Source organism: Rhinolophus hipposideros (assembly GCF_964194185.1).
Source record: "Rhinolophus hipposideros genome assembly, chromosome: 21".
NCBI lineage: Eukaryota > Metazoa > Chordata > Mammalia > Chiroptera > Rhinolophidae > Rhinolophus > Rhinolophus hipposideros.
Window position 1 is genome coordinate 36,734,633 of NC_138067.1, and position 16,937 is coordinate 36,751,569.

The window sequence follows — 16,937 nt, forward strand, 5'->3', positions numbered from 1 at the left end:
TGTTTTGGTGCTTGGAGCTGTTTCCTGCGTGTGTGCTGTTCTTTGGGTGCTGGGTGGTGCAACAAAAGGTTAATCAGGCTTATGCCCTGACTCTGACGGTTGGGGTTCACTAGGGTCTGAGCGGTTTGTGGCTTCCTTTGTGAAGTGCCTGAGATTGTGTGTATCTGTGAAGATGGCTGGGCCCTAAAGGAAGCCAGAGTATGTCACCCCAAAATATGCCTCTTTAACATAAAAATTATATTGAGCTGAAGGCAATTTAGAAGCATCATGGGCAGGAAAAGCTCTCACTACTTCCCCATTTCTGCCTAAAGACAATAGAAATTCTTTACTGGAGACAGCTCTAGACAGCATACGAGTATAGATGGCACTAAAGGAATCTGCAAATAAACTTTACTCCCTTAGTTTCCACCCAGTTTGCCATCCTTAGAAGCCTAAAACTGCTTTTTTATCCTGTCATTTCTCTATAAATTTGTTTTTATTTGTTGTTTTTGTCAAAGATGCTATATAAACGAGTTAGAAGGCACCACCTTGAGTTACTCTTGTTAAGGTTTCGCCCATATGGTGTGTGCATAGCGTTAATAAATTGTTTTTCTCTTCTTAACCTGTCTTTTTGTTAAGCAGCCCCAGCTGAGAACCTAAGATGGGTAGAGGTAAAATTTTTCCTCTTCTATAGCCGCATTGCGTGTTATTTCTGGGATGGTTTTTGTTGTGTCTGCTCGCTTGTGGGCTGTGAAAGCATTCACGAGTCAGGTAGAAATATATAAGGAAGATTTATTAAAGTAAGAGAAGGGTTGGCTGGGCAGACTCTGCTGCATCGCGTCTTTGTTTGGTCTCAAGTTTTATATTTTCTAACCAGGATGTATGTAGATTAAGTTGGAGCCAGGAGTGGATCCCATATAGATGCAAAACCTTTCCCAAGTCACAGTGCCAGCACTGGGCAGAAGTAAATAGAAACATTGAAACTGGTCTGCATAGTAAATGTATAGGCAGCAGAATTATCAAGATGCAAAGAAAGAAAATAAAGCTTTCAAAAAGTCCCAAGCTAAATTACACTTGTTAAATCACATTATACCATAGATCCAAATCTCAAAATAGGACATTTCGTGTCACCATCACAAGCCCCTGTCTTAACAGTTTTGATACGTTGGCGGTTCTGGTTCTTGCTTTTGTGGATGAAAAAGCCACATACTAAACCTGACAAGCTCAGAGGAGGCCTGCATGACTGGCCTTCAGAGTCCGAAAGTGAAGCAGGGCCTGGTTGGGATCCCCACAGTAGAGGCCTCACAACGTCCCAGGCCTCACCTTTCCTTGACCTACCTGTAACTTAGCAATAGATCATCCCCCTGCAGCTTGAGCTCGGAATATCCCCTGTCCCAGTTCCCTGTTTTAGAAAATTACCCTGAAACGTATGATTAATACTCTTAGGCTTATTGATCACAATCTCTGTGGTCTAGCATTCTCTCCAGGCTACTCCCATCATTGCTCCTGAGTTGCTGAGGCCACTGGAGAACCACATTACCAGAGGGAAGATTCCATGCAGACCCCCAAAACTGTCACTGTTAGCCTCTGGAGAAATGCCCAGATTTTCCCTTAAATATGCTAAACCAATCTGAGAACGTTAAGTCAGTTTTTGAAGGTGTTAACCTGTTGCCTTCTCAGATCACTGGTGCTGACAATAAGTGCTTTATCTTGTAGCCCAACTCCTATATTGGTCTATTGGCTGAGCGGCGCAGGCAGCTTGAGCCGTGGACTCAGTTGCCCTCTGGTTTCAAAAGTAACCACATAGGATGGTCAGAACATAAAAATTCAAAATTCGTAACTAAAAGCGAGTCATAGCGGGATATGACAAAGGTCAATAGTAACCTTAAGAGAACCTGTCTATTGTCTTTTAGCATCTACATAACATACCTTTGAAATGATAGAATAATCTTTTCCAGACACCTCAGGGCACAACGTCAGTACCAGAGCTTGAGACCACAGAACCCCTCTTTGTTCCCCACATACCATCTCTATGTACTGTAAATGTTAATTATTAACTATCCTGTACCCACCAGTGTAAAATAAGTGTCTCTTCATTTTACTTTTTATCCAGTCCCAGAGATTTCCCTGCTTTGCTTTCTCCCGCTCCCTTAACCCACCACCAATGGATTTCGTTCTTACATCTTTTATTACATCTTTTATTCTAATGTATAAAATAAATTGCAAACCTACTGTTCTTGGGAGCTTTTTCTCAATCCATTGAGATTTTGTTTCCCGGCAATTGTCATCAATTTGGCTAAAATACTCAAAAATTTTCTATAGGTTTGGATGTTTCTTACATCGACACTTTCTGTAGGTACTGTGTTTGTGGGTTGGGAATTTGGTGACCCACATCTTGGCTATTAAGTGTTCCCTCAGGAATGCGGTGCTATGAGAGTTAGGTGAATAAAATAATTACAGTCACAATAAACATTGGAAAAGCGTTGGTAAGATTATCATTATTAATGAGTGATAAATTTATAGGAATATGTAATCAGAAAGTGGAAATTAATAGAACTTTATAAAACAAAACAGAGGGGGGCACTTTATTTTCTTCCATAACTACACTTGCAATATTCCTCTATGGATTTAGCTCCGCATCTAGATGAAATATTGGATGAGTTCAATAATGTCTTAAATCATTCTTAGATAATAAAAGTTTTTTAAAATAACTTTTAGTTAAACAACCAGTCTCATTTTAGTAGTTAAAAATATCTTTAGGGGGCAGCCGGATGGCTCAGTTGGTTAGAGCATGAGCTCTGGACAACAGGGTTGCCAATTCGATTCCCACATGGGCCAGTGGGCTGCGCCCTCCACAATTAGATTGAAGACAACAAGCTGCCACTGAGCCTCTGGAGGGGTGGCCGGATGGCTCAGTTGGTTAGAGCACGAGATCTCAACAAGGTTGCCGGTTTAATTTCCGCATGGTATGGTGAGCTGTGCCCTCCACAACTAGATTGAAGGACAATGACTTGGAGCTGATGGGCCCTGGAGAAACACACTATTCCCCAATAAAATTAAAAAATATATATGTCTTTAGTAATAAAAATGTTCTGTGTATTCTTTGTTTAAACCAAAAAAAAAATTCATCTTTTATCTCCATGACCATCTCCAAATATAGTTATATCTCAATTATTAGTTCAAGTTAACCTGTGGCATTTATATACTAATTATGTAAATTATTTTAATTGAATCCAAGTACATTTCTTAGATACGTTTTTGTTTATTAAAGATTTAACTGGTTTTCTTTGTACCTGTTACTAGTTTTTAGAGATATTCCAACAGATGTTAAATGTCCATACCTAGATGATTTTTTAAAATTGTTCAAACATTCAATTAAAGTCTCTCAATCCTCCATTCTGTGTCTACAATTGGACTGTACAGTTGTCCAGAAACTTTCATTATTTTCTTGAATTGAAATCCTGTTTCCTGGAATTAAGTTAATTTTTGCTAACTGTCATTCATTATTTTTTTGATCATCAATAGGAAGATTCAGTTTTGTATCTTCTACTTTATAGGGAAAATGTGAATCTGAAGACAGTATATTAAAGAGGTAACATCCAGTTGTTAAACAGAATGGAAGGAATGGAGAGAAACTTCATTTTTTATAATATTAGAGAAACTAATATTTTTATATACCTGGTCCTTAAACTGCATCTCTTGCCATTAATCAACTATAGTTGACCCTTGAACAAGATGGGGGTTGGAGGTGCAGATCCCACACAGTTGCAAATCCATATATAACTTTTGACTCCCCCAAAACTTAACTACTACTAGTCTATTGCTGACTAGAAGCCTTACTGATAACATAGTTGATACATATATTTTGCATATTATATGTATTATATACTGTATTCTTACATTAAAGTGAGCTACAGAAAATGTTATTAAGAAAATCATAAGGTAGAGAAAATATATTTATAGTATTTATTGAAAAATATCCATATATAAGTGGACCCATGCAGTTCAAACTTGTGTTGTTCAAGGATCAACTGTACATGAATCATTTTGTGGCTTTATACCTCTCACGTCCATTGTAAAAAGCAGTATATACAGAAACAGCATCTGCACATGATGGTAAACACAGACATGATCATCCTTTTGGCAAGTGAGTCAGTAACTAGAATGAGGTACAATTTTGGCTACTTAGAAAAAGATCAAATATATTTAGAAGTATTAAATAATATAGATGGGGAAAATGTGATCATAAACTGGAAGGCCAAAAAGGATGTTGGTTTATGGATGATAAATGATTCTTAACAACTAACATCCTCACACAAAAATAATCAATGGAATCCCTACTTAACATGTGTGTGCATATAAATTTAAGAAGAATATTAACCTATTGGAAAGTAAATCAATAATAGTGATAGATCATCTTTCAAATATTTCCTAATTATCCCCAACTCTTAGTATTTACACCCTGTGTAATCCCTTCCTCTTGAGTGTGAGCTGGACCTGAGTACTGACATTCAATTACACAATACAGCAATAAAGATTGGGTATCACTTCTGAGATTAAGCTGCAAAAGGACTGTGACTTCTGCATTCCTCCCTCTGTCTACCTCTCAGCTCTTGCTCTAGGGAAGCAAGCTGCAGTGTTGTGAGCAGACCCTTTGGGAAGCCTATGTGGCAAGGAACTGATGTTTCCAGCCAATAGCTAGCAAAGATTGAAGCCTGTCAACAGTCATACGAATGAGCTCAGAAGTGGGTCTTTCTCTATCTAAGCCTTGATATGACTGCAGCCTTGGCTAAAACCTTGATTGCATCCTTGTGAGAGACCTGAGTCTGAGTTCCCCAGCTAAATCATGCGTGCATTCTCGACCCACGAAAACTGTGACATAATAAGTGTTGTTTTAAGGTACTACATTTTGAAGCAATTTTTTTTTTACACAATAGGTAACTAATACAAATAGCAATAACAAAATCTTCCTAAGTGAATGCATGTACAAACCAGGCCTTGAGGAGGAAATCTTAATTACCAGTAGAGACTCAAAAGCTTAAATATATATGTATCTATATAGATATAGATGTAGATAAATATAGACTTTAAAGATAAGCTTTAAATATTAAGATACCAAAACATACAAAAATGGGAAAGAATTATAGTTTGCAGGCAACAGTAATATGTAAAATATAAAAAGATATCATAAACAAACAGGTTTCCAGTGAATTCAAGCATATTAACTTTAATTATGTTAATAACTCAAAGTAAGGAAGAAAATAAAATAACAAAAACCAGTGTTCCCATGTAAACCCTTTAATGACGCATACGTTCATAACAAGAAATAATATGAAATATAATGTGAAATAACAGAAAATTTGTGAGATACAACATAGTAAATGATAGAGATTTTAGGTTCCATAGTATTCAAACTTTGGGATACTCCCTTAGTTCTATATGTTGCTTTTATTCTATTCATGTTGACCAATTTGAATGTAAATAGTTCTAGGCCAGAGAGATTTTTCAATACTGGCTGAAAATCACATTTTCAGTTTTCAATTTTCATTTTGAAATAATTAGAGACTCTCAGGAAAATACAAAATTAATACAAAAATAGTAACAACCTAAATGTCCACCAATTAATAAATTATGACAAAATGTGGTATATCCACACCATGGAATATTATTTGTCAATAAAAAAGAATGAAGTACTGGTATGTGCCACAATATGAGTGAACCTTGAAAATATTATGCAAAGTAAAAGAAGCCAATCATGAAAAATTTCATATTATATGATTCCATTTATGTGAAATGTCCAGAACAGGCAAATCCACAGAGACAGAAAGAAAATTAGTGATTGCCTGGGGCTGGATTGGGATGAAAGGAGCAGGAAAATGGAATAATTGTAATGTGTATGGAGTTTCTTTTGGGAGTGTTTTAAAAAGTTCTAAAATTAGATTATGGTTATGGTTGTTCAATTCTGAATATACTAAAACAAATCACTAAATGAAAAAAGACAATCAATAGATGTAAAAGCTGAAATAACAAACATTAGATTATCTGACAAAAATTTTAAAGCAGCCATCATAAAAATGCTTTAATGAGCACATAGGAAAAAAAATGAAATGAAAAATAGAAAGTCTGAGCAAATAAATAGAAGATACAAAGAAGAGCCAAATGGAAATTTTAAAACTAAAAAATGCAATCACCAAATTTAAAAACTCAATGGCTGGGCTAAACAGAAGAATGCAGGGGATAAGGGAGGGGGAAAAAATATCGATGAACTTGAAGACAGAGCATTACAGATTACCCAATCTCAACAACAGAGAGAAAACAGACTGTAGAAAAAGATCAGAACCTCTGGAATCTGTGACACGGCAATAAAAGACCTAACATTCTTATCCTCGATGTCTTAGAAAGGAGGAGGAAAAGGAGAGGCTAATTAGAGTAATTAATAGTAATTAAACTTTTAATTAATTAAATAGTAATTAATAGTAATTAAACTTTTAATTAATTAAATAGTAATTAATAGTAATTAAAAGTATTAATTGCTCGAAATAATTAATAGTTGAACACATCCCAAATTTCATTTAAAATAACACATAGACCTACAAATTCAAGAAGGTGAAAAAACACCAGATAGAATAAATAAATCCACACAAAGACACATCATAGTTAAACTTCTGAAAATTAAAAACACAGAAAAAGATCTTGAAAGCAGTAAGAAAAACAACACCTTATATATAGTGGAAAAACAATTTGCATGAGCATATGGTCAAGACGGTGGAGTAGGTAAATGCTGTGCTCGCCTCCTCTCCCAACCACATCAAAATTACAACTAAAGTATAGAACAACCATCATTGAGAATCCCCTGAAGTCTAGCCGAACAGAGTCCTATAACTAAGGATGTACAGAAGAATCCATGTCGATACTGCTAGGAGGGGCAGAGATGCAAAATGGGCTGGTCCCACATCCATATGTGGCAGTTAAATATCAGGAAGATCTCTGACACTTGGTGCACACCATTACTTCCAGTGGAACTGGGAAATTTCACTGCCAGACCCTACCCCACATTCCTCCTCACCCCACCTCCCTACCACCCCGCCTCACAAAATTTCATCTCTCCCTTTCCTCTGATATTCCCAACCATCCCAGTCTGGATTTGAGTCCAACGCAGTGCACTGTGTGCCAGCATTTCTCCAGCACATCAGGCTGCCACCACAGCAAAGGAGGAAGCAGTGGTGGTGGTGGCAGAGACCCAGCAGTCTACAAACTCTGGACCTGAGAAGAGAAAGATGGGAGTGCGATCTACTCTTCTCCCCGTCCCCTCCCCTCAATGCTCTTCTCCATCCTTCCCAGAGCCCAGCATTTTGGAGTTGAAAGCCGAGGTCCATAGAAGTGGGTGAGATAAGCATGGGTGGGATTTGCCTACCCAGTGGATTCTTTGTTCTCTAGGTGCCTTGCCTAGACAAGTGTGTCATATTCATTGAGCAAAATCTTTCTCAGTCTTCTGTCTTAACAATGGTTTTCCACCTACTGGAAGGCAAGATTCAAAACATGATGTGAGACTGTGTTTTGTCTAGGAAGAAATAAGGCCTTGGTAGAACCAGCTGGCAAACATGCCCTAGTGGGAGCCACGTGGTTCCATTAGGGAGTGACCCAGACTTTGTTGGGTGAGGCAATTAGCTATGACTGGGTGTGTGGTGTTTCGGGGTGGCAGTCAGGGGTGTCTGGAGAGAAGACATGACTCCAACACTGTAGGAAAAAGTGTGTTGGCTTTCAGGCAAGGCACTGTGTGTGTGTCTTAGAGGAGACCATCAGGAGCACCTGGAGGTGAAGTGCTGGGGTCTGGACTCTGATGACAACTGTGTCGAGTCCCATTTAAGGCATGTCCCAGGGGTGGGCACATGGGTCAACGACTAAAATTCTCCCCAGATAATTGTCAATGACTAAAATTCTCCCCGTCAGATAATTGTCACCTGTAAAGTGGTGATGAACATGAAAAGGATCTAGTTTTCTTTAATAACCAGCACTAAGAGCCCTTAGCGGGATCACAATCAATAATATCATATTGAAAACCACAAGAGGAAATGTATGCCAACCTAAGCAGTGTGCCAACCTAAGGTTGAGGGGCTAATAGACAGGGTGGAAAAAAAAATTAAGAGCATTTTCTTAGCAGCAACCCTCATCCTCCAAGGTACAACCCCCTGGAATCACTTCTCAGTACAAAGAGAACCAGAAGATGAAGTTCTGGTAGGCCAAGCTCAGGCATATACCACTGATAGGCACTTGGGACATGGACTGCAATTCTCTGTCAGGCCATTGTCACCACCATAGTTGTGATAATTTTGGACCACTTTCTTACACAATATACACAAATATATTCAAAATGTATGAAATACCTAAATATAAGATCTGAAACTCTTAGAAGAAAACTTAGGCAGTAAACTCAATTACATTGGCATTAGCAATTTTCTTTTTGATATGTGTCCCTGGACAATGTTTACAAAAGCAAAGATAAATGGGACTATGTCAAACTAAAAAGCTTTTGCACAATGAAAAAAACCATCAACAAAATGAAAAGTCAACCTAGTTAAGGGGAGAGGATATTTGAGAGTGGTATTTGTGATAAGGGGGTTTATATCCAGTGTATAAAGAAGTCATACAATTCAACATAAAAAAAACCCCCACAACACTTAGATTAAAAAGTGGGCAGAGGACCTAAATAGACATTTTTCTGAAGACATACTGATGGCCAACAGACATGAAAAGATGCTTAACATCACTAATCATCAGGGAAATGCAAATCAAAATCACAACAGGATATCGCCTCACACCTGTCTGCATGGCTATTATAGAAAAGTCAACAAATATCAAGTGTTAGTGAGGATGTGGAGAAATGGGATCGTTCATGCATTGTTGGTGGGATTGTAAATCAGTGTAGACACTATGGAAAACAGTATGGAGTTTCCTCAAGAAATTAATAGAATCCAGCAATTCCACTCGTGGACATTAATTCAAAGAAAATGAAAACACTAATTCAAAAAGATATATGCACCCGTTATTCGCAGCACTATTTACAATAGACAAGATATGGAAGCAACTTAGGTTTCCATCGATAGATGAAAGGATGAAGATATGGGGTGTGTGTGTGTGTGTGTGTGTGTGTGTGTGTGTGTGTGTACACAGACACAATACACACAACAGAATATTATTCAGCCATAAAAAAGGAAATCTTGCCATCTGCAACACTATGGATGGACCTAGAAGATATTATGCTAAGAGAAATATGTCAGACACAGAAAGACAAATACTGTATGATTTTACCTATACATGGAATCTAAAAAACAAAACAACAAACGAAAGATAAACAGACTCATAGACACAGAGAACAAACTGATGGCTGCCAGAGGGGAAAAGGTAAAAGGGAATAAGAAATACAAACTTCCAGTTATAAAATAAATAAGTCAGGGGATATAATGTAAAGCCCAGAGAATATAATATTGTACTAACTTATACAGCGACGGATGGATACTAGACTTACCATGGTGATCATATTTTAAGGTATATAAATATCTAATCACTGTTGTATACCTGAAATTAATGTAATATTGTATGTAAACTATACTTTAATAAGATAAGTAATTTTTAGAAATTTATACATATTAAAATCATTTTTAAAATAGCCAGAACTGAACTTGTTGATAAATAATAAAAACATGGACCAGCTACAACTGCAGGCTCTTCTATGCTCTCTTTTATTATAGTTATAATTTTACACTATAAACATGAAATGTAAACATGGAAAAACACAAATAACTGTTATGTGAAAGTCTGATATACAAAAATATAAAAATTCCAATATATAGTGATGGAAATGGAACTGACTCTGGGTGGTAAACACACAATGTGATATACAGATGATGTGTTACAGAATTGTACACCTGAAATCTATGTAACTTTGCTAACAATTGTCACCCCAATAAACTTTAATTAAAAAAAATATAAATAACATAATCTAATATGTAATCATACAGTACATATAATAGAAACATTTTATTATAAGGAACATACAATATTATGATGTGCTATATAAATATAAATAGTACTACTATAGTATATAATACTGTGCACATATAAACATACAAATATATTTGTATTTATAATATCTAATAATGTTTTATCAAATATAATTTGAATTACCACATAAAACACAACACTTTTGAGATTCATCTATGTTGTAGCTGTGTCAATAAATCATTTGTTTATGGTGTCATAAATCAGCCTTCTTATGGCTGAGTACTAGTATTCCATTGTATAGATGTACTGCAATTTGTTTATTCACCCACTGATGGACATTTGGGTAGTCTCCAGTCTTCTGGAACTTATACACAGTTTCAGTGAACATTCAGTTACATACATAAATTTTTATTTCTCTAGGGCAACAGTATGGAGGGGCAATAGTATGCAGACAGGGGCAGACCTTCCCCAGAAGCTAGATGTCTGACCCAAGACTGGGGCTGTAATGGCCTCACAAATGCAGACAGAGGGTCTGAGTGCTCAGCTGCCCTAGGAGTGGCATTGCTAGGTTAACTTCATGAGAACTTGCCAATCTTGTGTCCGGAGTGTATATACCATTTTACCTTCCCACAAGCAATGCATGAAAGTTTCCATTGCTCTGCATCCTTGCCAACTTTTGGTACTATGTTTTTAATTTTTTAGCCATGATTCTGAAATACCACAGTCACCTCCAAAGTGATTCCAAAAGAGCCCACTCACTCTGCCCCAGCATGCCCTGTCCCACCCCAGTTGTACCTCAACAGGGTCTTGCCCACCCCAAAACCTAACCTATAGACCTGCTCATTGTGCTCTGACAAGTATGCCCAAAGCCATTCTAATAGGTGTGGAGTGGTATCTCATCATAGTTTTAATTTGCATTTTCCTGATGACTAATGATGCTGAGTGTCTTTACATCAGCTTATTTTACATTTGTATCTCATACAACCATATGGATAAATCTCGAATACAGCATATTAAGTGAAAGAAGTCAGACTCAAAAGGGGATACATACATACTTACAAATATATGGGTACACACACATTCATGTGACATTGTGGAAAGGGCAAAACTATAGAGAGAGGAAACAGCTCAGATCAGTGACTCCAAGGGGTCTGGAAGTGGGAAGAGGAATTGACTTAAAAAGGGACAGGAGGGAATTTAGAGTAATGAAGGAACAGTTCTTTGTCTTAATTACTTCAGTGTATGTGTTTGTGTTTGTCCAAATTCACAAAACTGTATACTGAAAAGGGTAAATGTTAATGTACATAAATTGTCTCAAGAAATCTGACTTTTAGACATATCATTACTATAATATTGTTATAATAAATACAGAAGAAATAACTGAAAGTAATTTATAGTGTTTCCCTTTGTGAGATTTGGGCACAGCCATGCAGCCTGGTCAGATGTTTGTGTCAATTTATAACTACTACTATTATCAACAACAGAATACCATTGTTGGTCTCCACCAGCCCTGCTCCCTTCATGTGACCCATATGAAGTCACTTAATGCTCCGCAATTCCATTTTACAGGTAAGGCAATTAAGCCCATGGGGAAGTTGCTGGGCTGGCCCAGAGTCCCTCAGCAGGTCAATGTTGGAACCAGAATTTCAATCCATATCCACAACTTTCTGTATTCTGCTTGCATCCCTCCTCATATAGTAAATGGGAAGGTCAGCTTGTGGTCTCCTGGGGCCCCTAGGTCCTCCAGACCACTCCAAGCCAACAATTCCCTGAAGGGGTCTATAAGGCTAGGACCTCATCCCTCCTCCATCCTCCAGGGCTCCTGTCCATGCAAATAGTGCAGATGTGGAGAAGCAGTGCTGGAGACATTGCAGTACCCACACTGAAGGGTCTCAGGAAGAAATGTGGGCAATGGGGAATCAGCATCCATTGTGTTAGAGGCAGCCAATAGGAAATAGTAGATACTACTAGGATTTAATGGAGGAGTCACACATACTGTGTTAGTGGGTAATGGGAATCAAAAGATATTGTGCTGGTTGTTTATGAGGGTCCTATGGTAGAGGGTAGTGGAGACTCCAAAATGCACACAGGTAATGTGGAGTTTATGGTGTGTTACTAGTCTTCGTCCTTACTTAGGGGGAGGGAAACAGGTTAATGGTACACATCAGAGTTCAGAGAGGGTACTGGGGGCATCACCACATGCTGCGTTGGGGATAGTTATGGACATTTCTAAAAAGGGTAATGAAAGATAACTGGTCACTATTATTGTGATGGACAAGTAACGGAGGGGGACACAAGAGCCATGCTGCTAGAGGGGTAATTAAAGTATCAGGACATAATATTAATATGGCAGGGAATCCTCAAACACGAAGCATCTATATGGAATTTCCTGTGCCTCAGTTTTCCCTTCTTTAAACAGGTTGGTATCAGGCCAAAAGGTTTACAATGTTACAGCTTTAGGGCCTGGAAGGAGGTGCAGCCCAGGTAAAGAATGGAGGTGAAAAAGCCTGGTGTGTTAGGCAACTTGGTTCTCCCCATTGGAGCATTTCTTATGCTACAGTATAAAAGAATCAAAGGGAAGTCATGGGATGAGTAGAGTCAACACTTCACAGTGTGCATTTATGGAATGCCTGGTGTATGTCGGGCATGGGTCTAGACTCATAGTGGTGAACAAAACAGGGAAAAACATTCTAGTGTGGGAGGCATAAAACAAATAAGTGAAATATACAGAACATCATGGCAGTAAGTGCTTTAGAGAAGGATAAAGGAGGAAGGGTGGGGTTGGAATTTCAAACCAGGCAGGGAGGGAAGGTCTCTGTGTAGAGGTGCCATTGGAAGAGGATATGAAGGAGCAAACCAGATACAATGAGGAGCTATGCTCTTTGAAGAGGGCAATGCAAATGCAAAGGCCCGGGGTCAGGATCTAAACTGATGTGTTTGAGGCACATGGGGGAGAAGGTCCTTGTGGAGCACATGTGGAGCATAAAGATACACACAGAGAAGACAGTGAAGGTATGTTAGGGTTTGTTTTAACATGTGATTGATTTCTTCTTATGATTATGAAGGTCAGGGCATTAAGGAAGGTGAATGAGCTAGAAGAACTGTGACAGAAAAGAGGGGGCTGGGATGAAGAGCTGACTAAGGAGACCAGAAAATTTTTACCTCAGAAGCTTTCCTGAGGGTAGTGGGAATTCACAAGGCACTACACTGAGAACTAAACACAGGTAGGTAAGTACTGTCTGGGAGATTATGGCAGTCAACACACATAGTGTTTAGCACTCATGGACCATTATAATGCAATTATGGGAGTCAGAAGACAATGTGCTGGGGACTCATGAGGGTCGAAGACACTCTACTAGTGGCTAACGGGGAGTTTACAAGTGAGGATGCTGGAGGATAATGGGGAATCAACATACACGCTGAGGTTTGTGTTTGTACATATAAAGTATTATTTTATTGTGGTATCTCTTTCTTTATAGAAATACTTGATGGGGGATTCGGTAGCACAACCATCTTAGATTCAACACAAGAATGAAAAACACTCAAAAGTTTGTTAGACAATGTGTTTTGCAACAAACATCTCACAGAACTTAGGGTTTGTTACTATGGTAGATGTTATGTTGTTCCACCATTTAACTTGTTGGCACTTCACCTATTCCACAGTAAAAAATAGATTACTGTCAACATGATTTAACATAATCTTTCCTATCCAGAATTTGGTAACAGTGTTCCATATTTTTGAGGCCTCTTTTAATGTATCAAATTGAAAAAGTTCCTTCTCAGTATGAATGCCTCAAGGTTTAATGAGGCTGGTGACTCCCCTCAGTCAGGGCCCTCTCAGAGGTCCTCTTCTAAACAGTAATGTTACATCCTGATGGGGCATTTCTACTTAGGATTATGTGCACATTTTTCTGCTGCATGAATTCAATAATGTACAATCAGAACTGATCTCACTGAGATTTTCTCACACAGTTCTCTCAAGTGTGAATACTCTGATGCACGTTGAGCACTGATTTCTGGACGAAGCCTTTCCCACAGACTACACACTTATAAGGTTTGTCTCCAGTGTGTGTTGTCTGGTGTTTATTCAAATTTGACCTGTCAGTAAAAGCCTTTCCACACTCAGAACACACATAAGGTTTTTCTCCTGTGTGAATTCGCTGATGCACTTGGAGCTGTGATTTCTTAGTAAAAGATTTGCCACAGTCACTGCATTCATAAGGTTTCTCTCCAGTATGAATTCTATGATGTATAATCAACTCTGATTTCTGTCTGAAAGTCTTGCCACATTCAGAACAGATGTAGGGCTTTTCTCCAGTATGAGTTTTCTGGTGTTTACTGAGATTTGACCTGCCACTAAAGGCTTTCCCACACACCGCACACACATATGGTTTTTCTCCTGTGTGAATTGGTTGATGCACCAAGAGTTGAGATTTGGAGGTAAAGGATTTCCCACAATCACAGCATTCATAAGGTTTCTCTCCAGTATGAATTCTCTGATGAGTAATGAAATTTGACTTCCGGATGAAGGCTCTTCCACACTCAGTACATACATAGGGTTTTTCTCCTGTATGAATTTTCTGATGCACAATGAGTATTGATTTCTGGTTGAAGGCTTTCCCACATTCTTGGCATTCATACTGTCTCTCTCCAGTGTGAATTTTCTGGTGTATATTGAGGTGTGACTTCTGGGTAAAGGCTTTTCCACAGGTATTGCATTCATAAGGTTTCTCTCCAGTATGAATCCTCTGATGGGTAATCAAGTCTGACCTTTGTGTAAAGGCCTTTCCACACTTAGGACATATATAGGATTTCTCTCCTGTGTGAGTTTTCTGATGTGTAATGAGATTTGATCTGTTGGTGAATGCCTTCCCACATTTAGTGCACATATAGGGTTTTTCTCCAGTGTGAATTCGTCTATGCACATGGAGTTGTGACTTGGAAGTAAAGGATTTCCCACAGTGACATTTATGAGGTTTCTCTCCCGTATGAATTATCTGATGTGCCATCAAGTGTGCCTTCTGAATGAAGGCTAGCCCACACTTCATGCAGACATATGATTTTTTTCCTGTATGAATTCTCTGATGCACAGTGAGTGCTGACTTCTGAGTGAAGGCTTTTCCACAGTCACTGCATTCATAAGGTTTTTCTCCAGTGTGAATTCTCTGATGTATAATCAACTCTGACCTGTATGTAAAGGCCTTACCGCATTCAGTACATATAGAAGATTTCTCTCTAACTTGAACTTTCTTATGTGTAATGAGGTTGGGACTATTATTAAAGACCTTCCCATATTCAGGACACATAAAGGGTTTCATTCTTGTGTGAATTCGTTGATGCACCTGGAGTTGTGACTTGGAAATGAAGGACTTCCCACAGTTATTGCATTCATATGGCTTTTCTCCAGTATGAATTCTTCGGTGTGCAATCAAGTGTGTCTTCTGGATAAAGGCCTGTCCACATTCAATACATATATAGGATCTCTCACCTGTATGAATTTTCTGATGCATCTTTAGTGTGGACTTCTGTGTGAATGCTTTGCCACAATCACTGCATTCATGGTGTCTCTCTCCAGTATGAATTTTCTGATGTATACTGAGATCTGAGTTGTAAGAGAAGCCTTTCCCACATTGATGGCATTCATAGAGCTTTTCTCCTGTATGAATTTTCTGATGCCTGAAGAGAGAAGATACTTGGAAAAAGGCTTTTCCACATTCATTGCACTTGTAGGGCTTCTCTCGGGTATGGGTTCTCTGATGTATAATAAACTCTGGCTTCTGTACAAAAGCCTTCCCACAGTCAATACATACATAGAGTTTTTCTCCTGTATGAGCTTTCAAATGTACCTTGAGTTGTGACTTCTGGGTGAAGATCTTTCCAAGTTCAGTACATTTGTGAGATTTCTCTACTGTATGAATTTTCTGATGTTGAGAGGGTGCTAGTTTATAGCTTAGGATTTTTCCACATTGATTATGGTCCCATAATTTCTCTCCTGTTGGAGTACACTCCTGGTCAGTATAAGAAGAAATTTTACCATATTCGGTAATCTTATGAATGTTCTTTGACTCATTGTTTCTATTATGACTGTATAAATCTAAATTATCCTTCAAAGCATTTCCAAATGAGTCACATTGATGGGGTCTTTTTGGGGAAGGAATGTTTTGGCTTACATGAATTATTTTTCTACTGTCCTTATAGTCATAATCCCTCTTTGTACTCATTATTTCCTTGATGAAAGCACCATCTCTTAAATATCTGTTTCCTCTTTGCTGATGGCTTTCTATCTGGTCACCAATCTGCCACAATTTTTCTAGAATAAAATACAACATAACATCACTTGTGGCATCACCTCCCCTCCCTGTCAATGTAGAAAGAAGCTTTCTCAGAAATTCCCTGCTAGGAGGTTCGAAACCCAAACTCTCCTTCTCAAAGGAGAATGAAGAGATAATTGCAGTTCACAGAGCAGCTAGCAAAGGCTAGAAGGGACGATCATATGGCTCATCCAGGTTGAACACAGAAAAGGATGAGGGTGAATCATCGGATGAGGAGGCTGGTTATAGTGGTGATAGGAAACATTCTGGGATACAATTCAGCAGTTAGAGGAAATAAACTTTATGAATATTGTACCATGGACAGATGTGGAAAAATTAAGGAAAGAACAAGATAGTGTTATAACATTTATATAAACTAATAATACATACCCAAAGTCACTTTAAATTTTAAAAGAATATGCATGAATAAAAAAATATTTCCATCATACAAAGTAATTGCCTGTGGTGGAAAGTGAGATGGGTATGGAGATAAGAAAGAAAAGATTGAAAAATCAAATAAAAAGAGAATCCTTACCCAGACTGATGATGATAATATATCCAAAATAAGGATCATGATTAAACTCAAACCAGTCATATGAAGTACAGAAACAAAACAATTACAAAAATCTGCCAACCAGGCATATA

At 38.1% G+C, this 16,937-nt stretch overlaps 1 protein-coding gene across 3 annotated transcripts in view; it reads right to left on the reverse strand.

Moving 5' to 3' along the window:
* Positions 1–9,026: 9,026 nt before the first annotated feature.
* The window catches only part of LOC308490644 (uncharacterized protein), a 65,898-nt gene continuing 57,987 nt past the window's right edge, over positions 9,027–16,937 (reverse strand). For 2 of the 3 annotated variants that reach the window (XM_081033187.1, XM_081033188.1), the window contains exon 5: positions 9,027–16,291. In XM_081033187.1, coding sequence (XP_080889313.1) covers positions 13,959–16,291 — 2,333 coding nt within the window. In that variant the 3' untranslated portion in view covers positions 9,027–13,958. The remainder of the gene's footprint in view (positions 16,292–16,937) is intronic. The other variant, XM_081033189.1, reaches the window with a different exon arrangement.